The sequence below is a fragment of the Bactrocera dorsalis genome, chromosome 4 (genome assembly GCF_023373825.1).
Source record: "Bactrocera dorsalis isolate Fly_Bdor chromosome 4, ASM2337382v1, whole genome shotgun sequence".
Classification (NCBI taxonomy): Eukaryota; Metazoa; Arthropoda; class Insecta; order Diptera; family Tephritidae; genus Bactrocera; species Bactrocera dorsalis.
Window position 1 is genome coordinate 51829984 of NC_064306.1, and position 27881 is coordinate 51857864.

Genomic DNA, 27881 nt, shown 5'->3' on the forward strand with positions numbered 1-27881 from the left:
GATATATACACATATGTTGAATTTATAGTATTTATGTTCATTTATGTATAATAAGTATCTATAGACCTATTTTTTTCTTTAATTATTTCTAGAAAAAAAATATAAAAATTAGAAAATATTACACTTATTTATAATGAAAGTTCATTAATTTTCTGGCGTCAATATTTTTTGTTCACATGAGGGTTAAGTGAGTCTGCTGTCAGCTGTGAAAAAATTGTTTCCCATTTAAACAAATTGCTGAAAATAAATTCCACACGGTTTATCTATATTTTGTAAATTATTTTATGCATTTTCAAGGATTCCTAACAACAATAAGCAATGGAAAAGCGACAGCTACGAAATAGCAAGTCCAAAACGGACGAATGGATAAAATGTCAGTCTAAACAACGGCCTGGCCAATATTATATGTTCAATAAGGCAACAGGCGAAACCAAATGGTGCAGTGAATTCAAAGAAGACTCGCCTTTAAACAAATCAAATGATACAAAGAAACCAGCATCGCCACCAAAAAATATAAGTAATTGAAACATTATCACAAACATAATTTTGTTGAATATAACATTTAATTTTTGGTTTCAGGTGCAAAATCCATACGAACACCAGCACAGGATCGTCTTAAGCGTTTGCAACATGATTTAAAAAAGGAGCATAAAGAAAAATTAGCACAAAAGCAAAGCCCCAGTACACGACGACAACGTAGTCAAGAACAAGTTGTAATCACAAGCAAAGAAAATAAGAGTATTGCGGTTAAGGAAACAAAGAATAAAACTCCAAGAACAAAATCCACAACAGTTATTACGCCAACAGATTCCAGAAAGGATTGTCAGCCATCAACAAGCAAAGATGCATTATTAGTTAATAAAGAAACCGATAAGAGAACTACAAACAGCTCATCACACATAAATACCACCATAAATAAATCAAAACAAAAGTCATCAAAAACTCAAACCAAAAAACGTACATCCGCTGAAGCAACAGTCGAGACGATGTCGACGATGAAACGAAAAAAACCTTCAAATCAAGACCTGCCCCTAAAAGAGAAAGATTCACCAAATACCGAAGACGCAAAAAATGAGGCGACTTCCCCCAAGCAAACTGTTGTTAGTGGTATTGGTAGCGGCATTGTAAACAAAATAAAAGCTATTTGCAAGAGTACCTTCAACAGCTATTGCAACGCCAAAAGCGCTTTGAGCCAAAAACCATTAAAACCATGTATCAAGCCCAATAGTTTTAAAATACCAAAAAAACCAAGTGAAGCACAAAATTCTGCAAATTTAACAGTACAAATTAGGGAACCTGAAAATCGCAACGCCGATGAGGATGGGAGCGAAAGTGATATATCCAACAATAGTAGTGACATATGTAATGCACCGATGACCATTGTGATGAAAGGCACCGCAACACCATCTAATGGCGATGGCACTGTGGATTTTAAAGCAATCGCCTTAACTACAGTGCCGTCACAGTTATATACATCGCCTAATCGTGCCTTGCCTGCCTACCCGCAGGGCAGTGGTAAGTTTCAATTGGTCTTTAGGTATACATAAATTCAGTTCTAACTAATTTGGAATATCCTTTCTTTCAAGCTAATTCGCGCTTAGAGCGTTTACGTAATTCACTTACCCAACAAGCGTTCGCAAATGACCAAAATCTATCCACGCCAACGCGCCTATGCGCATCAGCGTGTTCATCAGCTTTAGCGTGTGTACTACGCGACACGACGATGGCGGACGAAAGTACTGAAAATATAGATGGTGCGTACAATTTAGAAATGTTTTTAAATAAACTAATATTTTAAATATTTTATTGTTTCTAGAACCGATGGACTGGATGCCAATTGAAGAGATGAAAACGGAAACAATTGATTTAGCCAGCAATGAGTCCAGCAATCAAGAAGCTGAAACGATGGGCGAATACTATGGCACCGTCAATGAAAATCTACTACGTTACGCCGTAGAACAGAAAGTTGGTGCGGCAGGAACAATTGACAGATGGCTTAATGATTATTATTATTTTGTTTTGGATACAAACGTGTTGTTGCGGCATTTAGCATTCCTTGAAGAGTTGTGCCATATGAAATTGTGCGGTTAGTAGCAAGACTAGTAAACAAATATTAATAATGTGCATAAATGTCTCAACGACCTTCTCCAACTTTCAATTAGATACCGGCGGTACCATACTATATATACCGTATAGTGTATTACAAGAGCTAGACAAATTAAAACAATTTGCCGTGGGCGATGGCACCAAAGTGCTGGCAGTGCGCGCTATCAAATACCTTAATTCCAAGTTCGAAACAAAGAATAAACATTTACAAGGTAAATATTAATTTTAGCCACATGTAAAAATATAAGTACATTTATATGTGTGAATATTCCCACTAATTAGTGTTTTTTGTTTTTATTGTAGCACAAAGCGCACTTAGCGAGCTGGAACACCTTGTCGAAATCACTTCGCCAGACGATCGCATAATCAACTGTTGTTTACAAGTCAAACAGCAAATTGATCATGTTATCTTATTAACTGAGGATATAAACTTGCGTAATAAGGCAATTTGCAATAATATTTTAGTGTCGACAAAATCGGATCTTGTAGCGAAGCATACATAACGGCGACAGTTGCAAATTTAAATAGACATTAATTGTATATTTGAAAAATAAGCAGTTGTGTTTGAGGTTATGTCTGACAAATTTAGTTAACTAGTGATATACTGCCATGCTAGACGTTTAAGTTTCATATAAATTCAATTCGTGTAACGTAGAACGTAAACTATTTTAAAAACGATACTCTCAATCACAACGCAACATCATTTTGTTTCGTTGAGTATTTTTGAACAATTTGTGATATGGAGAAAAAACATTACATTACATAGATTAATATAATAAATAATAGTTTAGTACTAAATTTAGTTTGTAAACTTGTTACAAGTGTTCGCGGAAGCTACATTTGAAATATGTAAATTAATTGATATTTTTATACTCGTATGGAATGCAAATTACGTTAATATTTTTTCAATAAATCTGAAGAATTTCCAATGCAAGCAGAATCCATTCTATATACCCAAGTAACTGTATATTGAAATGAATTAAATTTTATGGGCCAGCTATCTTTTGCCGGTAAGATGCCGCCACAACAAATATTTACACAAGAATTTCATACACTGTTTAAACAAATTGCACGGCAGGTACAGTGGCGGTGAAAAATATTTTTCAGAGCAAATAATTTCTTAAGATGTAAATATTTCACTGTTATCATTATCAGTGAAGCTTTTTGAAAGATTTTCAATTTCACACTCAAAGCCAAAAACCGGTTTACCGACTATTTAGAAAAGCATTTGTAAAAATTTAATTTAAGCGTGCCTCGTCTAAATAACAGCACTGTAACCGTAAAGCTATATCCGAGCAACCACACGGATTAACAATAATTATTTATTTTGAACATCTTCGCTTTCAGACAATTAATAAAACTACCAATTTCTGTAGTCTTCAGCATTTCAGCATTTAGGTCTCTTTATTCCGTTTTTATTTGTTGTACAGTGCAGAGGTGCGGTCACTCCCTATACCGCGGTGAGTTTGAATTTCATTTCATATTTTTAAATACAGCAAAATTTTATTTTAATTAAAAGAGTTGTATTATAAAGTTATTAAATTGTGTTAAGTGTTTATACTATTTTTCATTTAAAAGTGCCACTAGTATAGAGCGTTCAGGTGTTGCACTTGTTAGGCGCGGTTCTGATGGTGTTTGCTCTCCACCAGTGGTGGCCCAAAACTATTCGTATAGAAAACAATTTGCCTGTAAACGTTCGAGCTGATCGGACAGCGCTTTTTGCTCAGCTGTTAAGCGATGTATTTCCTGCTGTTCCTCAAAGCTAAGCGGCTTACGTTTGGCTTTATTTTGCATTGTGCGTTTATAAGCCTCGAGTATTTCTTGGTCAACCGTGTCGAGTTTACGTTTGATTTCCAAACGCTTTATTTCCTCAGCGGCAGACTCATGTAGCCTTTTCAACGCGGCACCATTGTACTCAGCTATTGCTGATAATTCGGATATTAAACGTTTTATTTCCGCATGTATTTCATCTTCATCATTATTTGGAAAGTCATTCAAGTCCAATATACCTTGCTCGATTAGTTCTTTTTTGACACGTTTTTCAATATCAATACAATTGCGTAGTAACGACAGCGAACGGAAATTCATTTGAGCGGAGGAGTGTGTATTTTCACTACTGCTATTGCTGCTATCAGCCACGGCCGATGCCGCTAGTTCGCTGGGATTTTGTATCAATTGCTCTTCTAATAGCGCCGACACTAAACGTTGTGTCAAAGGCCCGGTAACACACTCATCCATCATGGATTCAGCTTTTTTTAACATACTATTTGCAGCATTATTTTGCGGTTTTAAACGATTTGAATTAGCGTTGGGATTTGAAGCTTGTTGCACTTCCTTCATATCTTCCGTAGCCCATATTGTTGAGTAATGCGGTCCCAGTTCGGGTATAGGCGGCACTAGTGGTCCAGAATACTGTTCCAGGAGATCATCAAGCAAACGCAGGTCTTCATTTGTTAATGGCATACAATATGGCTCAACGGAAAGCCAAAATTTATTTGGCGTATCATTTTTGGGTAATGTAACTTTTTGCAGATGATGATCACGATTTTGTCCATGACCATGAGAACCGGTCGGTGGCACATAGTCCATGCTGTCATCAGTATTCGGCGCAACTGGACTGTTTTTAGCATGTTTTGTGTGTTTTAGTGACGAGGCGGGTGTGTGTTTGGGTTTACGTACACTTGACGTTTCCTCACGCTTGCGTTTACCGCTGGACGAGCTATTTACATTGGCTGTTTGTGTTTCGCCACTAGCACCATGCTTCGTGCGGCGTTCGTTTCGTCGTTCATCTTTGTCCAAACTCTCATATTCTGACTTTAGTACGCGATAACGTAGGGCAACACTAGAAAGCAATGTTTCAAGTTCTAGTTGTATATTGTCTAATTCCTCTGCCGCCAAATAGTCATCGGCTGAACGTTGCAGCGCCGCATGATATGTCGGTAGTTGTTTATTGTTGTCTTTAGTTTTTATTAGTGGTATGTTTATGCCAACGCTACTGGCGTCAGCATCAGGCTGAGACGTTGTCGAAACCGGGCCGGTTTTTCCACCAGTTCTGTTACCACCACCTGATGAGCTGGCGCCGAAATTTGACGCCTTAACTCCTTTTGTATTACTTGATGCCATATTTTGCGTATATTTGTGCCAAAAATTATTTCAATTAAAAGTTTTTATTGCAGTCTTTTCACAATTTACGTTGTATTGATTGAGAATGATTTTATTGAGTTGTCAATGGTCGCGTTGCCAACTATAATAACCATTTTGTTTACACATGTTGCGAGTGTTGCTCTTTTAATAATATTTGTTTTTACATTTTTGTTACCTTTTTAAAATAAATAATTGTAAAATTTTAGTAATATATTTTTTTTATTTAATCAAGTAATATATGTATATGTGATCAGATTATATATATAATATATATATATAAATGATGTGACGAAAATTTGATAGTTCAACGTTTTTAACTGTTTAGTTTTCCGTGCATAAGAAGTTTCACACGTTCCGTTGCCATGCAACTCTGTACAACCTGAGCGAATTGCTATTTTGTTCGGCAGCTCTCAGCTGTTCTTTGTTTAGTCGCCGCTGGGAATTCGTCGCGTTAAGTATTTTATTAAAATTATTTGTGTGCATTATATTTACTTTAAATAAGGAAATTAACCTTGTTTTTTATTAAAAAAATAAGTAATAATAACTTTACACAGTGTCTTTAGTTTTAAGAAAACAAAACTTATACAAGTATCTAAAAAGTAACCACTATTGAAATAAATATTAATAACAAGTTGAAATACGTACAAGTATCAAAAGTTGTGATATCAATTTTCAATTAGAAACAACAAAGTGTGATCAATTAATCAGCTAGCTGCGGCACCACTACGGCGACTAATATAAAAACACCAATTGACGCTGCTAAATTCGATGCAAAGGGTAATATTCAGAAATTTTAATTTCGCCAACGTTTGCACATTTCAAAATTCCACCTGATTTACGTTGGGTGGTCAATGAACACCCAATAAATAAATGAGTTTTAATTAAAAGTACGCGCTGTATTCTACATTGATTGTGAAACAGCTTTTATTAAAGCAACGCGTAATTATCTGCTTTACTGATTAGTTGGAGTACAATTTAAGTACCTGAAAGCCCGAGTATACTCGTATAACTTTACTTGGAGTTATGAAGAGAGATTTGTTTACTCATAGTTATAGTAAACGTTTTTTATATTTTATGATTATTTTAAATATATATATTTTCTGTAAAAGTTGAAGATCTGCTCTAGCAAATTCTAGGAAACACGTTCAGAAATAATTCACAAGCATTATTAGTTAATAGTTTACTTTTTTTAATACAAAAAAGTTTAACGTCATTAATATATTGTTTTCATGTGACTAGTTATGCAGTTAGGCGTTAAATAGCTTCTATGTATACAAATAAATAACTTTACTAATTGGAATGTAGGCGTTAAACGACAACTGAAATTGCCTGGCTATAAACATATCTCAATCGAACTCATTGTTTTAGAAATATCAAATAGATGCAACATGTCACTTTATTTATAACTCGGCCTTTACCTTGGCCCAGTTAGATATCGATGGTTTTTTATTCTTTTTAGTTAGTTTTACTTAACTAATTAATCTTCCTTTAAATTTCTTTGAAAAAATGCTTGATGTGAGGCATTGCTGCCGGTTTAAATTTAATTTATGCGCGTAAGTGTCATGAGAAAGCAGTAGTTTGTAGTCTATTGGCTTTTCCTTTGTCTGTTTACGTTATTTGTTTATGATTGCTACAGTTTTAAATCTTAATAATATTAAAAAAAAATTTTAGTCGCGTCTTCATACTTTGCGCTCCTCCGCCAGACAAAGCAAAGAGTCGATAAAGCTAAGTGCGTTTATGTCAACAACCATTTAATAACTCAAAATAGTAAACAATACAATTATGGCTTTGTCTACCAAATAACATCGACTGATGCAGCACACGTTTTCGGCACATGTCAAACAGGTTTACAAGATGTTTTTGGGTGCATGGAATAAATTTACAATGCATTTGTAACTGCACGCACCCTTTTAACGGCAATGAGCGGCTATACATGACATCTGTAGCCGCAATTTTGTTTGCGTATCAGCTTAAAAATTTACAGGAATCGCATTTGCCACTTAATATACATATTCATATACATATGTACACAAAATTGAATTTCCTGTTTTTCACCGCAAAAAGTTTTCCAATGTGTAATGTACCACAAGCGCCGCATATTCGACAGCCAAACACACAAAATATAAATGTTTTTTGAATAATGTGATATTTCTTTGGCCAATATTTACCAAGTGCTAATTAAATTTTTTTTGAAACTTGTTGCCTTTTAACTGGCGTCATTGTTTACTTATGTACATACATACATATGCATGTATGCATGTGTGTATGTGGCACTGATTTAATTTTTCCTTTATATTTCTAAATTACTTTTTTGCGTTATATTTGTATACATATGTGTATACATATGTAATTATTTACCCGTAGGGAAGCTAAAAATTGCAGCGAAATAGAGATAAGCACGACCCAAAACACACTCATTATAGTCATAATCAGTGATAAGAGCTCGACAAACTCTTGACGAACTATTTAGAATGCCATTATTTATTGTAACTTTCAAGTTGATGCTGAATTGCTTGAATCGCCGCAATGAAGAGCAGTTTGTGTCAAAAGCATACGCATTTTTATTCAAGATTGGAGTGTAGTTGAAGTAGATACATGTGTACAAACTTCCACAAGCTTTTATTGGCAAGTTAAAAAGGGAAGCGAGTTGAAAGAAATTTATCATTTTTTTACATTTATTTATTATAAGAAATTGTCTGAGAGATGTAAGTTGGCGCGTGAAGCGCTTGTCAAATATTTATTGACAACAAGTTCATCTTTTGCTCACAATTAACGCTCTAAAAATTTGATGTTTGCACACTTGCAAGCTTATCACTTCATTTTCCAACTTTAAAACGCTTACGATAGCTTGTAAATAGATAATTTAACGCTCTCCACTTGAAGTGATCACACCTACAACATATCGATCCATCAATTTTCAAGTGGATATTAATATACTATATGAGCTTACTTGTCTAAAGTTTTTAAATCATTTTTGTGCTTTCCCACCTACACACATGCATACGAAGAGTATTGTACAAATGTGTGAACTAAACACATATACATATGCATGTATGTACATGTTTGTGCTCATCATAAGCATTGGTCATAGCAGTGCACTGTGCCGTCAAACATGATTGATTGCCTGGGAATGCTTGTCGAATAGATAACACCTTGTATTTCGTATCAAATTGCATGTTAAGTGGATTAATAGAGTGAATTAAATGCTCATATGCCGATATGTGTACTCAGGCATTAAAATACATACATAAGTAAATAAAATTAATAACTGTTACAGTAGTCAATTTCTAAACAATTGCTTCTGTACGTTTTGGATGGCACGCCCCTCTCGATTGATAATTTGATTTTTATATACTGAACAGGGTATATTAAGTTTGTCACGAAGTTTGTATATCCAAAGGGAACCGACGGAGATCCTATAAATTGTATACACATGCAAGTACGTATATATGTAAATGATCAGCTGAGTTGATTTGTATGGGAGAACTAGTCTCTAATCTTTTAGATATTGATCTGAAATCCTACATACGTCCCTTCTCCCCAAGAAGCTGCTCATTTGTCGAAAGCGCCGACATCGGTCCACTATAGCATATATTTGCTATACAAACTGACCGATCCAAATCCAGTCTTTGTATGGAAAACTTTCGAATTTGATAAGATATATTCACGAAATTCGGCATGGATTATTGAAACTTAAGTCCTCGTATGGAAAACTCATTTATTTGACCTGTTTAACTTTCAAACTTTCTCATTTGACAAACATACTTATGTAAAAAATTATTGCTAAATATTTTTCGGTTATTTCTCCAATTAATTTTATCAAATACTCTTCTGACAAACTCTTTTCCAAAAGTTTGAAGTAATTTGCATAGAAAACACTCAGTTTCGTTATTTTTCAACAAAGTTAGCAATTGTCTACAAATTGAGAGATCATTCTCTCAACTTTCTTTATTCGTGACATCTGTCAATCACAAGTATAGTGTTAGGCATTGCAACCACCCCTTATTTAACTTACAATATTTTTATGAATTTTTTATGCAAACTTTGGTGCTACACAAATAGAATCGTCAATATATAATACCCTGCTTCATAAAATTTATATATGTACACCTCATATTCATGTCACTCACCCACTCTTCGTTCACAACCGTTTTTCGTTTGCACTTAAAATTTGCCTCTTAAAATGTCTCCATAATCAGAGTTGACTCATCTTATTAGATCTATCGTATTAATTGATTGAATTTACCAATGGCTAGATAAGACAGTATGAAAGTGGCTAACGCTGTTGCTTAAAATAAAATGTTATTATTTTCGCATTTACTGTCGCGTTATCGGAATTTTTTTCGAGATTGTGCAACTTGAAGAATTTGTTGTTGTTTTTTTATTTTTTTTTTGTTTTATTTTAGAATTGTTATATTTGCATTGTGACGGAGAATTTTTTTTGCACTCAGTAAATTAGTAACTGTTTACTAAAAAGTTTCTTGAGAGAGAATACACACCAGCCCCAAGATAATATATTATACAATATGATAAATAAATTATCGAACAACTAGCTTTCATAATGCCATTCTTATAGAAATTCCCGTCCCTATTATTAAAAAACTGGAACAGTCGATTTTCATAAACTTCCCCTGTGGGGAATTTTTCACCATATAAATAATATGCCATGTGTGTACAAGAACAGATAAATGTCGTTGTTGTTGTTTTAACGGTTATCCAGTCTCCGTTAGGATTATAAGGGTTGTCTAGGTTGTCGTCGACGTCATCTGGCGGAAGGTCCATGAAACGTGCTGTTTCGACGGGGTCGGACCAAAAAGGGAAAGGGGTGTTAGTTGAGTGGGGTTGACGGGCATGCAAAGAGATGACCAGTGTCATGCGAAGACTCATTGCATGTAGATTTAACCCGATTTTCGGCGATCTTACCCCGTTTGGATCGGTAAGTGTTAATCTAAACAGTTAAATGGTGTCACTTGGTGTCAGGTTCGGACTACAGGGTGACTATATACATAAGTACATCCCATCCTGACGTTGTCTGACGGAACACAATTCCTTTCTTAATGGCCAAAGACGGTCATTGCTTTCCTTTAAACGGTCCTATCCTACTAAGTCAAGCAATCATAAAACTGTCTGAGTAGTTTTTTATTACAACATATTGTCTTTCAAGCGCCATGTAACGTTCACTATTACCGTCTCTTGAAAAAATAATGGATTTCATTTCAATAGACAGACCTTATATTCTATCTAAAGAGTTTTTCTACCACTGAGACCTGAATAACTCGCGAAACAAGGGATCACGTCGTCGTACTTAATATCTACTTTCTTCCCGTTCATAATGTAGTGTTAGGAAGGAAAAAAGTAGGTGAAGAGCTCCAGTAACAATATTTTCTTCTTCCTCTTCTACTTTGGTTCTACAACCGAGGGTCGCTTTGGGCTGAGAATAATTGCTTCTGTCCTCGGTGAGCTCAAGCCAATTGTCCCTGTGCGCTTGGTCCTTCCATTGGATGCGTTCCCTTATCTACCCATGGGTCTTGAGTCGAGGGAGTTTTAATCAGCGCCTTCGTTAAATATTTATGCGCTTAACTATATCTATGTCCCATATAGTTCATACAGTTCGTGGTTCCATCTTCTTCGATACTCATCGTTCACGCGGATGGCTCCAAAGATGTTGTGAAGAACAGTTCTCTCGAATCCGTCAAGTGCTTTTTCCACTGCGGTTCAAATTAGCGGCACGTATTTTTTCCTGCATTATATTGAAAAGGACGCAGGAGAGAGATTCACCCTGTCTAAAACTTGGTTTGATATCGAACGGCTCGGAGAGGTCCTTCCCGATTTTAACGCAGCTGATGATTGTGCTCAAAATCGTTCTGAATAGCCGTAAGAGTTTCGCAGGGATAACATATTTAGACAAGATATTAAGTAGGTAGCTCCCATCAGTGCTGTCGTAAGCAGCTTTGAAATCGACAAAAATGTGATGGGTGTCGATCTGTTTAATAAGAGTCTTCTGCAAGAATTAACGTATTATGAAAATCTGGTATATGATTTTACCAGATCTAAAGCCACACTAATAAGGTCCAATCAGTTTATTTACAATGCGCTTCTGCCCACACTGATTCCGCTGATACTCCAATCCCATCGAAAAAGTATCCTTTACTTAAGAATAATCAATATGTACAGTAGTAGCTCTATAGCAGTAGAGAGTTTTCACTTTCTGCTTTATCCATTGCAGTAAATTTGAAAACAACAGGAGTAAAGAATTTATGACGAATAGCACTGGAAATTGATATCCATGTGAAATGATCTAGAAGTCTCAGTGCCGAATGAGCTCATGATCAGCTTAATGATTATACCGAATGAATTTGCCTAATCAGGCGTTACTTTGTATAAATATGTATGCAATTTATAATTGAGGATATACTGTAAATTTAGGCGTCTAGAGACAGTAGAAGACTTTCTAAAAGCTCTCGCTTCTCGGCAGGTAATTTTGGATCTTTCAAGGGTATTTATGCAATCAGAGCAGTTTAGGGCCTTTACTTTCGGGAAATAATTATACAGGACTTATTCACTGTCATTTTGAAAACTTAAATTTATAATCTTTTCGTAGCCTTCTTGCTGTATCAATTGTTGTAATTAAGGTCTCTGTAAATAATTAACTAATACTCATGGGCCTCTGGTTTAGAAATAAAGCAACTAAATCGCGTAAATGATGAAAAGATAACAAAATACGCTGTCCCACATAGTTCTTATCAATGTGAATGAATTTATTTGAACCACAATTATTTTATTGTTGTTATTTTCCTGTCAAACTCTGGAAATTAACACATCATTAGTTAAGGGGAAATGAAGGAATACAAATCAGCAAACCAATTCTGCTTGTTGACATAATTTACACATCTAAATGAAGGGTGATCCATTTCGAGGTTTCCTAGATTCTTTGGCTTTTATTTTTTGATGATTATCTCTTTGAAATGTTGGCCATGGAAAGGTCTCAGATGGTCCATCCGTTGAGTCCAATTTTCGATGACTCGTTCAAGCATTTCAACTGGTAACTGTCGATTTACATGCGCGCTGTTTTGCTCCAAGGCCTGAATCGAAGCGGGATTGTCCGCAAAGACTTAAACTATACATATCCCTACAGCCAAAAGTCTAATGGTGTGATATCACATGATCTTGGTGGCCAATCGCCTGGCCCAATACGTGAAATTATCTGCTCACCGAAGTGTTATCTCCATTGATTGATGCGATGATTGGGAAGTGGCGCCCTCTTGTTGAAACGAAATGTCGCCGACATCATGAGCTTAAAATTCAAGCATCAAATAGTCGATTATCGTGGCACGATAACGTTCCGCCAATGACGGTTGCGTTCACGATGGCATAATTTTTTGAAGAAATACATATGGACTAATGATTCCACCGGTCCACAAACCACACCAAACCTTTGTTTTTTCTGGATAAAATGGCAGCTGTTGAATCTCTTCCGGGTGTTCCTCATCTCGATGCAGCAAGTTTGCTTATTTACATAACCATTGAGCCAGAAATGGGCTTCATCGCCGAACAAAATTTAGCTCGACAACGTCTGATCTTAGAACTGTTCCCTTGCCCATATAGCGAAGCGAGCTTGGTAAGGTCGAGAGGCTTCAGTTCTTGAACAAATTGTATTATATGAAAAGCGTGCACATTTAAGATCTCGACGTAAAATGCCCCAAGTCGTTCCATACGTCAATCCGAGTTGCTGCGAACGGCGCCGAATCGACTCTTCACGGTCCTTGTGCTATATTTTCTTCACTACGTTTTGGACGAGGTTTATTCGGTCGAATAATATCAAATAATGAATGCGCGGTCTCAAGATAGGTGATGCTCAGTATGCCGGTTATGTTGATCATAAGTTGAGCGAAGTGCGCGAAATACATTCCTTACAAAACGTGAATTTTCGTAATAAAGATGAACGAGTTCATAAAAATTACATGACAGCTTGACACGACGCACTTGTGATCTGTCAAAAAAAAGCTTATTGAAAAACTGGGATCACTCAAATCTTTAAACGATTTAGTAGTCACTATACTGTTCGTGTAGGCACTGAAAACGATATTTTCACAAATGATTTTATAGATTCGAAAAGCCATAACTAATCTTAAAAAATATATGATTTCTGAGTAGCATGAACGATTAAATTCGATTACCGTTTATATTCAAGCATCTTTTAATATTTTTCATGTAGTTAATTTGCAAATATTGCTTGTCTTTGCTTTGTTATGGCCATCAATTCATTTCATTGGGCAGTTGAGTAAACAACTCCAGTTGCCTTGGTATGGGAAAACTATTTCCAATAACACACCTGTTTTTCATCACCTTGAGTTTGATACTAAATCCATTCCGCTTGTATGCGTGTGTGTATAATAAATAAAATACAGTGACAGCTACGTAATTAGATACATATTTTACAGGTGATTCCATTTCTATTAGTAAAAAAAATCGATTTTTGATTATTTTCGGTACGACATCACAATATGGTAAGCCAATTGTTATTAAACTATGGTATTAGGATAATAGAATGGAGCGATATCCTTATATAAGGGTCATGGAAAAATATATATCAAAGGAAAGTACAGTAGAGGTCAGCAGCTTAAGCATTCGGATAAGCTTCCTACCAAATATTTCCTTCCACTTTATCATTCACAGCATTTCTTAGAGAAAAATATCATTATCTCGACTTTGATTCGTCAGTTTGTATGGTAGCTTTATGCTATAGTAGTCCGGTCTGAACAAAATGTTTGGAAGTCCAATAATCAATGCCAATTTTCATGAAGATAATTTGTCAAATAATAACTTTTTCATATAAAGACTTGATTTTGTTCGGTAAGGCGTGTATGGCAACTATATCTTAGAGATTTCTGATATCAATGGTTCCGACAAATGAGCAGCTTCTCGAGAAGAAAAGAACGTGTGCTAAGTTTTACATCGATAACTCGAAACCTTGGCAGGCGGACTTGACTGAGCTTGTCATACTGATCATTTATAGTATTATGTTGTCAAATATCTCCGTTCCTATTTGCTTTTTTGCTCTTTATTCAATGCTCTATAAAAAGTGTTACAGTGATCGGATTTAGTTCAAATATGCGCCGTTTCGTTCAATAATCTGCTTCCATCTAGACGGCAACTTCATAGTCGTCACAGGTCTTCCGCCGGATGGCTTAGCCATGGTGTCGTTTTCACCCGCCCTGAATCGTCGAAACCATTCCACCGCAGTTCGAAGTGATAGAGTCCCATTCCCCAAAACAACATTAATCCCACGGAACGTTTCTTTAGCAGATTGCATAGCGTAGTTTTGTAGGTTATGTCAAGACCTTTCAAAGATGTATAGTATTGCCAAATACGAGCTCTGTAGCGCTTTATACATAGCCGCGAAATTCAAAAGGCGAAAAGGCGGAAGGGAGATATTCGACAACCTAATATATACAAGTATAAATTATAGACTCTCTGGCGAAATTATAGACTCTCCTGACTCAGGGCGTTGCAAACTTCGTGCTACACTTCACATATACCTTGTTCATGGTATATAGTAAATCTAGGATTTTTCAAAATCTCTACATTGATGAATAATAAAAAAAAATAGTTTCCAAATGAAATAGAAATGGATTTTTCGTACTACTTATTGCTGAAATCCCTTGAGTAAACTCTTATATTTGATTGGTCCGCAACCAGGTCGAATTAATAAAGGATCGATAGTGGTTTTAGCTTATTTTTCATTATATGTTTCATATCTTTCACATGACCAACAAGAAAATACACATTTTTTATTTAAACTCTCCCTTTAAGTTGTTCCTAATGTATCTAATTCTGTGATCGCCACTGTAGTTACATTAGTTAGCAGTTTTTATACCGTTGTAGCCACATACATATATTCCCAAATATTACATAAATAATTTGCATGTTTTTCCGAGCCGAACCGAGCCTATTTGTAATTTGCGCGAAAACATTATTCTCCACTTGGTGTCACGTGTTAGATATGTTAGCGGTTAAGATAAGTATGGCCATTGCATGGGGGAAAACTATTATTATCAATTTATTTATTACGTATATTTATTGTTTTTTGCTGCCACAAACAGACACTGAAAGTGGGTGGGATTAGTTGGGCACAAAATATCACGCATAACAACAATTGGCTTTTGTGGCGCTGAAGGCAGTCATGCCAGTAAGTGGTCTATAAATGGCGCTATTAAGTTATTACTCACCTAAGAACAGGGCAACGTTTTTTTTTTGTTTTTGTAAAGAGACTTACTTTACGTCAAGTATGAAGGAATTCCCGTTAGTAAAAATGTAGGTATTTTTGCTTGAAATGTATGTGATGATATTATCTACTCACTTCGCTTGCTCATTTTTTTAAAGTTAGCACTCAAGTTAGCAAGATTCTCAAAAAGTTTATGAACTAATTGATCAATCAAAACTATAAATATAGAAAGGTTTTTTCATATTTCTAATCAAACTTCAACTTATTTTTTTTTAATTTATTATGAACTTTTATAAACCAAATATTTACCACCTCAGTCGACCACTTTTTGCTATTCCACTAGAGACATTATTCCATCAGTGTAAAACTTTTTTGGTTTCTCGGCGAAAAACTGCGACAAGTAATTTTCACAGGCTTCTCTTGAAGCCAACTTTACTCCATTAAGGGAGTTCTACATTGACCGAAACAAATGGTAGTCCGATGGTGCAAGGTCAGGGCTATATGGTGGATGCATCAAAACTTCCCAGCCAAGCTCTCCCAGTTTTTGCCGAGTCATCAAAGATGTGTGTGGTCTAGCGTTGTCCTGATGGAAGACGAATCCCTTTCTGTTGATCAGTCCTGGCCGTTTTTTTAGATTGCTTGCTTCAATCTCATCATTTGCTGACAGTAAAATGTAGAATCAATCGTTCGACCAGGCTGGAGCAGCTCATAGTGGACGATTCCTTTCCAATCCCACCATACACTCAGCATAACCTTTCAAGGCGTCAATCCTGGCTTTGCGAGCATTTGTTGAGCTTCACCACGCTGGAACCATGATCTTTTACGAACATTGTTGTCGTATTTGATTCACTTTTCGTCTCCTGTTACCATTCGCTTCAGAAATGGTTCGATTTCCTTTCGTTTCAGCAAAGAATCGCAGTTGTTAATTCTGTTCATTAAATTTTTCACAGACAATTCATGTGGTACCCAAACATCGAGCTCTTTTTTTAAGCCAACCTTTTTTTAAATGGTTAAAAACGGTTTGGTGAGGAATGTTTAGTTCCTTAGCGATCGCATGGCTTCTTATGTGACGGTCCTGGTCAATCTTTTCCATAATTTCATCGACTTATTCAACTATAGGTCGACCGTCGACCAGAGCGAGGTTCATCTTTCACATCGAAATTCTCAGAACAGAAGCGAGCGAACCATTATTTGTGATACATGAACTGATACAGCATCTCCCTTTCAAAATATAGTGAATTTCTTCAATATTTTCACACACTAGAAGAGTTTTTTGACTACCCAATATTTAGGGAATTTGTGTTTGTGACGGCAGAAATTGCACTAAAATATACATTATTAAATATGAGAAGGCAGATCCCGTAGTCTGCGCTAACAATCGCGGAATCAGTCTTCTTAATATTTCGGGTTCATATAGGTTCTTTCGACAGTATTATGCGTAAGACTTAGGCTTTGGACCTTATCAGTGTGGCTTTAGACCTCCCAAAAACACGACAGACCCGATTTTAAGAATACATCAAATTCTGTAGACACTTGACAAACAAATCGACATCCATCACCTTTTCGTCGATTTCAAAGCCGCTTTCGACAGCACAGATAAGAACTGCCTATTTGACGCCACGATTAAATTAGTGATCCCTGCGAAGCTCATACGGCTATGCAGAATGACGTTGAGAACAACCATCAACTCCGGTTATGTGAAAGAGAGATAGGCTCGAAGCAGAGATTTGTCTTAGAGTAATTATAATTCGCGGGTCTTGAAAAGTTAGCTGTTTCAACGAGGTCGAAGCATAGAGAGAAGTGTGTTAGATGAGTTGGGTTTGCCGCGCATGCAGAGAGGTGGTTAGTGCCTTATGGAGACTCAATGTATGCTGGATATATATTTGAATATCGTGGTCAATATTAGAGGTTTAACTTGCCATAGTATCCAGAACGAAGTTGCGCAAGGTTCACTCTAGATTCTTGTGACAACTCAAGCTCTTCGTCTGCAATGGGTGGTGATTTGACTCCAAGTACAAGTTCATTCTCGAGAGGGAGTCGATGCATTTATTAATGGCTCCACTATGAATGGCGGTCAGTGCGTATCTGAAACTAGTTGCATCTGAAGCCTGGTCAACATGTGGTCGACGTAGCCAAGAAAGGATGTCTTGTTGTTCCCAAATGGTCGTATCCCAGCAGGTACTGCTTGGAGAGGAACTCGTTATGCTCCTTAACCGGAAGTATACGTAAGTGTTCAACCCGAGACATCAAGCATCATCATGTGATAGTTCGGCGTGTAGTGTTATGACTAGCCTGAACTTTCTTCGTTTGCATTTCGCTACATCCAGGCCACCATATCGGTGAGGCGAAGTTTATGGCCGCCCTGCCGATTGCTTTGGATGTTGCCATTGTTTTATAATAGGCTAGTCTGGTAGTCTAATAAGACACGCATAGATCTTTTTAGGTCCCTAGCAAGATGGTGAGCCGCGATGTAGTCCATGGGGAGTAGTCATCCTTTAGGAGGTCAGCGCTTGAAGCGAATTTTAATAAGTTCTGTAGCTTCACTAACAATACCTTATCCTGTGCCTCATACCGTGAGGCAAACAGGCGCCATCAGTTGATTGTTGTTGTAGCGGCAGAGTTATGACGAGTTAACAATTCTTGGCCGGTTAAAAATCCGAGTCCGTTCCAGTTGCGTAGTCCCGACTGTCGTGGGAACGGCCACCAGTTGATAGTTTGGTTGGTAGAGGATGCCTCATTTGTCGGATAATACAGACTAAATCTACTTAATTCGAACAAAAACAATTGATCTTTGGAATGGCATCACTTGATCTGCAGAACACCCCACACTAATCAAGGGTATCTGCACCCATTTTCTGTGATAAGTTTCAGAACAACAAGCATAAACTCTTAATTTCAAACCAATTAGGGATTCTAATCTTCAGAAGATTTTCTATCGCTTTTTGCTGTTGTCACACAATATAGTGTAACAGTAATGAGGCTTTACAGTGTTTATTCCTGTTATCTAATATTTTTATAATTCCAGATAAATCGCTGCGCCAGAGACGCTATAAAACCAGTTTATCAGCGTTACAGGCACTTAATTAACTTTCCAATTTGCATTTTTAAATGTTTTGATAAAAAACCTTCCACTTACACAAAGGGTGCTGGCATATAACTATATTTATATACACAAGAGTAATTCCCGTTAAGCACATCTTCAATGTAAGTAAGTGATCTGCCTCGGCATTGGGATTATCAATTGCGTATAATTGTTGTTGGTAAAAGCCAGTTTTGATTTATTGGAGGTAAATAAACCACAACAAGCCAATGTGACATACAAATAATTTTTGTAATATATATGTATGTGTATGTGTGTATGCGCCGATTCGTGCCTATAAATGCCAATCAATCGTTGTGCGATTTGTTGTGCTTACATATGTATGTTTGTATTCATATTATAAATCGGTTATTTTGGGTTACCAGCAGGTTTGGGTGGCTGACAACGAGAATCCAAGCAATGCCACAGTGGCTATTGATCAAACGCGGCGCGTGATGTCTGACATTGATATTTTTTTAATGAAAATTCGAGGAAAATTAATATGTCAGGACATACAAACATACAAATATGTAAATATAACAAATACATATCTATGTAGTATACTTTGAAGTGGCTGTTTGCACTGCGACTCATCATAATTTATCAAAATCTTGAGCAGCGGCGTAGACAAGCTTGCATAGATTTATATGTATTTTATTTATTTTTTTGATTGATGGAGGCGCGTCACTATTTAAACATCTTAGATAAAAAAACGTAACTGAGTCAAATGCACCCCATATCGAGCAATTTTTATACCCTGAACGAAATGTATTAACTTTGCATAAAAGGAAACGTCGGAGACCCTAAAAAATATATATATACTCGAACTGGGCCCGCAAATTTTGAGATCTCGAACTGAAAATTTGCACACGTCCTTTTTCCCTCAAGAAGCTGCTCATATGTATGTCGGGACTGCCGATATTGGACGTCTATAGCATATTGCTCCCATACAAACTGACCGATCGAGATCAAATTCTTGTATGGAAAACTTTTTTATTTGACAAGGTATCTTCACGAAATTCCACATAAATTATTGTTCAAGCCAACGGTACAATATCCGAACAAATTGTTCAGATCGGACCACTGTAGCACATGGCTTTCAAACAAACTGACCGATCAAGACCAAATTCTTGTATGGAAAACTTTTTTATTTGACAAGATATCTTCACGAAATTTCGCACAGATTATTTTTCAAAGTTAAGGTAAAATCTCTGAAGAAATTGTTCAGATCGGACCACTGTAGCATATGGCTGCCATACAAACTGACCGATCAAGACCAAATTCTTGTATGGAAAACTTTTTTTATTTGACAAGATATCTTCACGAAATTTTGCACAGATTATTTTTCAAAGTAAAGGTAAAATCTCCGAAGAAATTATTTAGATCGGACCACTGTAGCATATGGCTGCCATACAAACTGACCGATCAAGCCCAAATTCTTGTATGGAAAACTTTTTTATTTCACACGATATCTTCACGAAATTTTGCACAGATTATTTTTCAAAGTAAAGGTAAAATCTCCGAAGAAATTATTTAGATCGGACCACTGTAGCATATGGCTGCCATACAAACTGACCGATCAAGACCAAATTCTTGTATGGAAAACTTTTTTATTTGACAAGATATCTTCACGAAATTTTGCACAGACTATTTTTCAAAGTTAAGGTAAAATCTCTGGAGAAATTGTTCAGATCGGACCACTGTGGCATATGGCTGCCATACAAAGTGACCGATCAAGACCAAATTCTTGTATGGAAAACTTTTTTATTTGACAAGATATCTTTGTGAAGGGTATCACAGCTTCGATGTAATCGAGTTTTCGTGTTTTTTATTTACTTTTTAAATTTTTTGTAGAGTAAATCATCGCTTCCATGTAAAATAATGTTATTTTCGCCTTTCATTACAGCGGCGGACCATTGAGCTGACAAGATGAAATTCGCCGAACATCTCTCGGCGCACATAACGCCGGAATGGCGTAAGCAATACATTAACTATGAGGTATATAACGCAATACATACATACATACTTAAAAAATATTAATTTTCGCATAAAAATCCCGCAACTCGATACAGGAAATGAAAGCCATGCTTTACATGGCCGTCGAGGAAGCGCCCTCTGTCGACAGCGTTGAAGATGAGGTGCTCAAACGTCATTTCGCCAATTTCGATGAGAATTTCTTTCATTACTGCGACAAGGAATTGAAGAAAATCAACACATTCTATTCGGAAAAGTTAGCCGAAGCGACACGTAAATTCGCCACACTCAATGCCGAGCTGAAGACGTGCATCGAAGAGTCGGAGCGCTCGGCGAAAAAATCGAAATCGTTGAAAAAACCCGGTTTACCGCATCGCAAGGCGGCCGAACTGAAACTGGCGTTCAGTGAATTTTACTTGAGCTTAATTTTATTACAAAACTATCAGAATTTGAATCATACCGGTTTTCGCAAAATTCTCAAGAAGCATGATAAGGTGGGTGTCTTTGCATTTCCTTTGTGATATCACAAAAATTATAATAATTCTTAATTTACAATTATTGTTTATAGCTACTGCGCGTCGACACCGGTGCCAAGTGGCGTCAGGAGTATGTCGAAGCCTCACATTTCTTCACCAATAAAGATATTGATAATATTATCAATGAAACGGAGACCACCGTCACGACTGAGTTGGAGAGCGGCGATCGTACGCGCGCTATGAAACGTTTGCGTGTACCGCCCTTGGGTGAACAGCAGAGTCCCTGGACCACGTTTAAAGTTGGTCTATTTTCCGGTAGTTTTATTGTGCTTGCCATAGTGGTGGTGTTGTCGGGTAAGTTGGCCGTTTGGGGATTACATTTCGAAAATATCTTATTTCAAAATCTCATATGATAATGCGGTTAGCAGTTATTCGATATTCGGATAATATTGGTTGTATTTCTGAAGTTGTCGAATCTGGCACCAAAAGCAGCTAGAATGATTACCATCACAGATTGTAGCACGATTGCTCGATCCTTCCTAAGATTTGAGGTATTTCTTTCCTCATACGACTGGGAATATCGCCAAGGTACTGAACCGCAAGAAAATTCTCAAGTTGCAAGCCGGCAGCTCATTGGGAAAGGACAAAGAAACATTGTTGGCAACTTAGAAGGCAATCGGCCGGCTCAACTACACCGCACTAATATGGTCGCCTGAATGCAATGGGACGCAGATGAAGAGAGCTTCAGACTTGTCAGCACACTGCACTTCGGACTACGACAGAATGCCTCCTGATGTTTCCTATTGAACATCTACAATAGTGAGGCGCTCATGCTCCCAGTTAATCAATTCTTCTCCAGGCAGTTTCGGCTGGAGGTTTTCGCAGAAATCACCCCTGCAATCAACTGCTTGGAGTTGAACCGCCTCCTAAGAACATCAAGGGGTCATTCCTCAATTACGTCGACGACATTAGACAGTACGCCGACCAGACCTTGGACGCAACAAACTTCCGACAAGCACTGACCGCCATTCATAGTGGAGCCATCAGCCCCTTCACCGACTCTGGAAGGAGTCAAAACACCACCCATTGCAGTCGAAGATCTCGAGTTGCCGCGAGAAACGAGAGTGACCCTTGCGCAATTTGGTTCTGATTAAACTCCTACTTATCCAGAATAGACACCGACATATCCAATATATGGCCTGTGTTGAATGAGTCTCCGCATAACCCTGGCCACCTCTTTGCATGCCCCATCAACTCCATTCATCTAAAACTTCTCTCCCTTTGGTCCGATACCGTTGGGGCATCCCGTTTCTTGGGCCTTCCGTTAGCTGACGTCGACGACAACCTGGTTTACCCTCACCATCCCAGCGGGGACTATGTACCCGTTATAACAACGACAACATTGTTCCTATGATAGTCCGACCTACGTAACCGGAAAAGACTTGAATATACATACCGAAAAGGATTGTCAACTCGATAGTTACTTCTATAACTACCATAGCCAAACCTTTGATTTCAGCTAGCATTTGGGATGCCTTGTATATTGATCTTACTCTGAAACATACTATTATTCAAGAATTTGACGTCCTTGGTTTTAAAAATGTATTCTTCTGGACTGTTCTTGCCGTAATTAATAGGAACACCGCTTTCTATTCGCTCTTTAAATGCTAAGAAACTCTTTAAGAAATCCAAATTCAATCGCCAAGTTTTTGTCGAAAATTATGGATCAAATTTACATAATTTTTGAGATAGACACATAAAGATTTTCGAACTCGAAAGTTAAAAATATTTACTTCATGGCGGTTCTTTCTCTTAGGACCTGATCCTTCTAGTTCCTTTTCATGCTTCTTTTCACTTCGTAATATTCTAAATATATTTTATGTATTAAAATCCAAAATGTCTTTATCATTACAGCAATTTTCCACGATATTACCGGCGAAAATCTCAAAGTCACTTTCCGTCTGTATCGCGGTCCACTGCTTATCATTGAATTCATCTTTCTGATTGGCGTTAACATCTACGGCTGGCGTTCGTCCGGTGTCAATCATGTGCTCATCTTCGAATTAGATCCGCGTAATCATCTCTCCGAACAACATCTAATGGAATTATCTGCGATATTTGGCGTAATATGGACGCTGAGCATGTTAAGCTTCTTATATAGCGCCAGCTTAAGCATACCGGCTTTCATTAATCCGCTTACACTGACGATTGTGATGGTGGCATTCTTGTTGAATCCATTTCATGTATTCCACCACGATGCACGTTTCTGGCTGCTGCGCATAACTGTTAGTTTTACCGTTAAAATATATTTATTTGTATGTTTAATTGTAAGCTTTTTGTTCACGCTTTACAGGGTCGCATGGTGGCGGCGCCATTCTTTCATGTCGGTTTCGCCGATTTCTGGCTTGGCGATCAGTTGAATTCACTCAGCACAGCCTTGCTGGATTTCGAGTATTTAGTGTGTTTCTATTTCACCAATGGCAATTGGTTTTCGGCGCTCGATGCGACAACATGCATGGAAAAAGATTTTATTATACGTCCGATATTTAATTGTTTGCCAGCGTGGTTCCGTTTTGCGCAGTGTTTGCGGCGTTATCGCGATACGCGTGAAGCCTTTCCTCACTTGGTGAATGCGGGAAAATATTCGAGTACTTTTGCTGTGGTGATATTCGCAACATTAAGGAGCTTCAATAATCGTTAGTATTTGCTATTATAACTCTATGTCATATTTTCACGTTTTCTGACTTTCAGCGCTTATTCAGCTTAAGATGATGTTAGCTGAATAAAGTGCTGTATGCGATTACACCTTCCAAACAGCAATTTCAGGCCGTTGGCTTTTTTCAGCTTTGATTGTCTTAAGCTGAATGAGTGCTGAATGGTAAAGCACGTGGAGAGTGTAATGTCTGAATGCAATTCCATGTCAGATATTCATCTTAAGTTAGTAATAGCTGAATAATGTGCTAGTTGTGCGTACACCTCCCAAACTGAAGTTTAAGTCTGTTTATCTTAATTCAGCTATGTTTATCTTAAGCTGAATAAGTGCTGAAAGCTAAAGCACGTGCAAAGTGTAGTCTCTGATTGCAATTCAATGGCAGATTTTCAGGCTTTCTGACTTTCTGACTATCAGCGCTTATTTATCTTAAGTTAGTGATAGCTGAATAAAGTGCTGAATGTGGCTACAGCTCAATAACAGGATTTTCAGTCGTTTAGCTTAATTCAGCTATGTTTATCTTAAGCTGAATAAGTGCTGAAAGCTAAAGCACGTGCAAAGTAGTCTCTGATTGCAATTCCATGGCGGATTTTCAGACTTTCTGACATTCAGCACTTATTCAGCTTAAATGAATGATAGTTGAATAAAGTGCTGAATGTGGTTATACCTCTTCACAAGAATTTTCAATCCATTTAGCCTAAATCAGCTATGTTTATTTTAAGCTGAATAAGCGCTGAATGTCAAATCGCCGGTAAAGCTAAATACTGAGCTTTATTAAACTTCGGTTGTATTTTTTTAAACTTTTTATTAATTCCATTTTGACAGGCTACTATTCGAGCACATTTGACAATCCCTACACCTGGCTGTGGATTATTGCCTCTATCGTCTCATCATGTTATGCGTACACTTGGGATATAAAGATGGATTGGGGTCTCTTCGATAAGAATGCGGGCGAGAACACATTTTTGCGCGAGGAAATCGTGTACTCAACAGTAAGTGCTAACTAAATCTATAAAGAGCAAAGTAGTCTCTATATTTCATATATTTTTAACACACACAGGGCTTTTATTACTTTGCCATCATCGAGGATTTGGTGCTACGTTTCCTATGGGCTCTATCATTTTATCTAACTGAAATGAAAATTGTTAGCAGCGATATTATGACATCCATAACGGGTATTTTAGAAGTATTCAGGTACGAGTAAAATAAAAATTTATAATTTGCTTCGAATTTACAACATATTTTTCGTTTTTTCCATTGTTCCACAGACGTTTCGTATGGAATTTCTTCCGTTTGGAGAACGAACATCTCAACAATTGCGGTAAGTTCCGTGCCGTACGCGACATCTCAATTGCACCCATCGACTCATCCGACCAAACACAAATCCTACGTATGATGGACGAACCGGAAGGCGTTATAAATCGTTATACGAAAACTAATCGCCCGAAGCCGAAAAAGAATAAGGATCCTGAAAAGCGTAGCTTGCTACAGCCACGTGGCTCGCTGCAGGATCTTACCATCGATATTGATGGCACGAAGAAATTGTAAAATCGTGCGATAATAATGATCTGAAACTAAATCTTAAGTAACAATTAAGTGCTGAAAAGTCCTGATCCCCTAAATAACGGTACCGAAATGTATGCTTCCAATGTGAGAATTGTAAGGAATAATTAGTGAAAACGTAAAACTTAGCCAATAAGTCATAATAGTAATATGTATACGTTTGCCAACCATCTTTTACACAAAACTTATTTACATTTAGTACAATTTTCTTTGGGCATATTAATTTAAGTACTTAAAGTTAGAGCAGTTTATTTTTTATACCACCGCTAAAAGCCAACAGTACTTTCAAACGTTTCGAAGTGTAAAAAGTGTGAAACTCCCACTGATTTGCTAGAACACCCTTTGACCACAACACTATATATCTATTCGGCAGTATTACTTATGTATGTAATTACAAATAATTTTTCGTACTTACACGTTTTTTGAAAAGTTTATTTTGTTTCGTTTGGTATTTTTTGTTTTTGTGCTAACCAATTCGTGCAAGCAAATGTGGTATGTAATTGAAAAGACAAGACACTAAACCCTTTAGATTTAGTATACATTTAAATATATACATATATGAAATAAAAATATATTCTAGGTTATGAAATTAAGTAACCGTTAGCGACATTACCTTTTGTTAACCCAAAACATTCCCCCAATTGGACTTTTGCTAAAATGTTAAACATTTACAAAAATATACATATATACTGATAATTAGCTAAAAATTAAAATTAATTAAAAAAATTAAACATTTTTGCATATAAACTAAATTTTGTTATTGCTCTTTTTCTCACATATACATATGTAGTTAGCCCTAGGCGCATTTGCTAAATATATGAAACTAAAAAAATATGAAATTGTAGACACTCATTTTATTGATGAGCGTTATATACACATACATACCTACATATAACCCTGTATACCAAACTATTATTGTCTAAACCGTAGTAATATTAATGCTAATTGGATTGTAAGCTTAAAGTAGTAGTCCAACGAATTACTGTAATACTAATAATACTAACTAACGATACACAATAAAACTTCATATACAGAAAAAATCTTAAATATTATGTATGCTTAATTTAAGGCGAAACATTTTTAGAGTCAATAAATTTACAAAAAAAATAAAAATAAAAATTAACAAAAAGAAATAAAATAAAGAAAAAACAATTTAATAAAATTAAAAAGTTAAAAAATAAAATTATAAATAAAAAAATCAAAAAAATAAAATTAAAGATAAAAATATTAATTAAAAAATAAAAAATAAAAGTTAAAAATTAAAAATTAAAAATAAAAAATGATAAAAATGAAATAAATAAAAAAATACAACTAGAATTTAAAAAATAGAAAAAATTCAAAGTTAAAAAAATTAAGAATTAAAAAACATGAACTTTTACAAATAAAATTGAAAAGTAAAAAAAAAAAAAAAATTATTAAAAATTAAAAAAAAGAAATATTTTTAAAAATGGAAATAAAAAAATAAAATTAAAAGAAATTTAAAAACAAAAATAAAATTATAAACTCAAACAAAAAATAAAAATTAAAAAAACAAATTAAAAATAAAATAAAAAAGCAAAATTATAAATAAAAAAAAAATAAAAAAATACAATTAGAAATTAAAAAATAGAAAAATTTCACAATTAAAAAAATTAAGAATTAAAAAACAATAAAAATTAAAATTTTAAATATAAAATTGAAAAAGTAAATAAAAAAATAAAATTATAAATAAAAAAAATTAAACTTAAAAAGAACATAAAAAAGAATTTAAATAAATAAATAAAAATGCAATTAAAAAATAGAAAAATTTTAATATTAAAAAATGTAAATAAATAAAAAAATAAAAAAAATAAAAAAATACAATTAGAAATTAAAAAATTGAAAAATTTCAAAATTAAAAAAAATTAAGAATTAAAAAATAATAAAAATTAAAATTTAAAAAATAAAAGTGAAAATTAAAAAAAAAAATAAAAACCAAAAAAAAATTGATTAAATTTAAAAAAAAAAATTATTTAAAAAAATGAAAATAAAAAAAATAAATATAAAAATTAAAAAAAATAAAAAACAAAAAAATAAAATTTTAAATAAAAAAAAAATTAAACTTAAAAATTAAAATAACAAAATTATTTAAATAAATAAATAAAAATGCAATTAAAAAATAGAGAAATAATGTTAAAAAATTTAAAAAGTAAAAACAGAAAAAAATAAAAATTAGAAAAAGGAAATAATAAAAAATTAAAAGAAATGAAAAGCCAATTAGAGCGATTAAACGTGATGTAAAGTACATTAGACTGAGAATTAATGCGAATTTGAAGTTAGCATTCAGCCTAAGGCCTAAACTGCTATTTCTAGATCGCTTTTTTTAATTCTACATTATAATATATAAATTTTAAATAAATAAATAAAGATATTTAAAAAAATATATTTTATTTAAAATTAGTGAATATTTTCAATAGGTGAGATATTTTAGGTTAACAGCAGATTCTTAGTTTTATTTTATGATTGTTTATGTGAACAACGTGAGTACGAAGAGCTTGACAAGCTGGTCGACAGAGGTAATGCACGAAAATTCTATGAAAATATGCGACGACTAACAGAAGGTTTCAAGACCTATGTGGAACCCTA

At 35.4% G+C, this 27881-nt stretch overlaps 3 protein-coding genes across 5 annotated transcripts; 2 read left to right on the top strand and 1 right to left on the bottom strand.

The window, feature by feature from the left end:
• Positions 1-165: 165 nt before the first annotated feature.
• LOC105227467 (transcriptional protein SWT1) lies at positions 166-3664 on the top strand. Of its 2 annotated transcripts, XR_007422744.1 has the most exons (7): positions 166-517; positions 580-1515; positions 1587-1754; positions 1817-2086; positions 2163-2318; positions 2410-2818; positions 3454-3664. XR_007422744.1 is itself a non-coding variant. In XM_011206815.4 (6 exons), exons 1-6 carry the CDS (start codon positions 319-321, stop codon positions 2607-2609), a joined length of 1929 nt encoding a protein of 642 aa, XP_011205117.2. In that variant the 5' UTR covers positions 166-318; the 3' UTR covers positions 2610-3395. The 2 variants fall into 2 exon arrangements, 1 of the variants encoding a protein (XP_011205117.2); XM_011206815.4 differs by lacking the exon at positions 3454-3664 and having other exon boundaries at positions 2410-3395.
• LOC105227465 (transcriptional adapter 3-B) lies at positions 3474-5366 on the bottom strand. Its single transcript, XM_011206812.4, has one exon. The coding sequence runs from the start codon at positions 5227-5229 to the stop codon at positions 3769-3771; it is 1461 nt and encodes a 486-aa protein (XP_011205114.2). The 5' UTR covers positions 5230-5366; the 3' UTR covers positions 3474-3768.
• Positions 3509-26324, top strand: LOC105227466 (xenotropic and polytropic retrovirus receptor 1). 2 transcript variants are annotated; one of them, XM_049456563.1, is made up of 9 exons: positions 3509-3566; positions 20461-20552; positions 20627-21022; positions 21097-21358; positions 22919-23289; positions 23358-23700; positions 24540-24706; positions 24775-24908; positions 24983-26324. In XM_049456563.1, exons 2-9 carry the CDS (start codon positions 20484-20486, stop codon positions 25260-25262), a joined length of 2022 nt encoding a protein of 673 aa, XP_049312520.1. In that variant the 5' UTR covers positions 3509-3566; positions 20461-20483; the 3' UTR covers positions 25263-26324. The 2 variants fall into 2 exon arrangements, with proteins under 2 accessions (XP_049312520.1, XP_011205115.1); XM_011206813.4 differs by lacking the exon at positions 3509-3566 and adding an exon at positions 5672-6027.
• The last annotated feature ends 1557 nt before the right edge of the window (positions 26325-27881 follow it).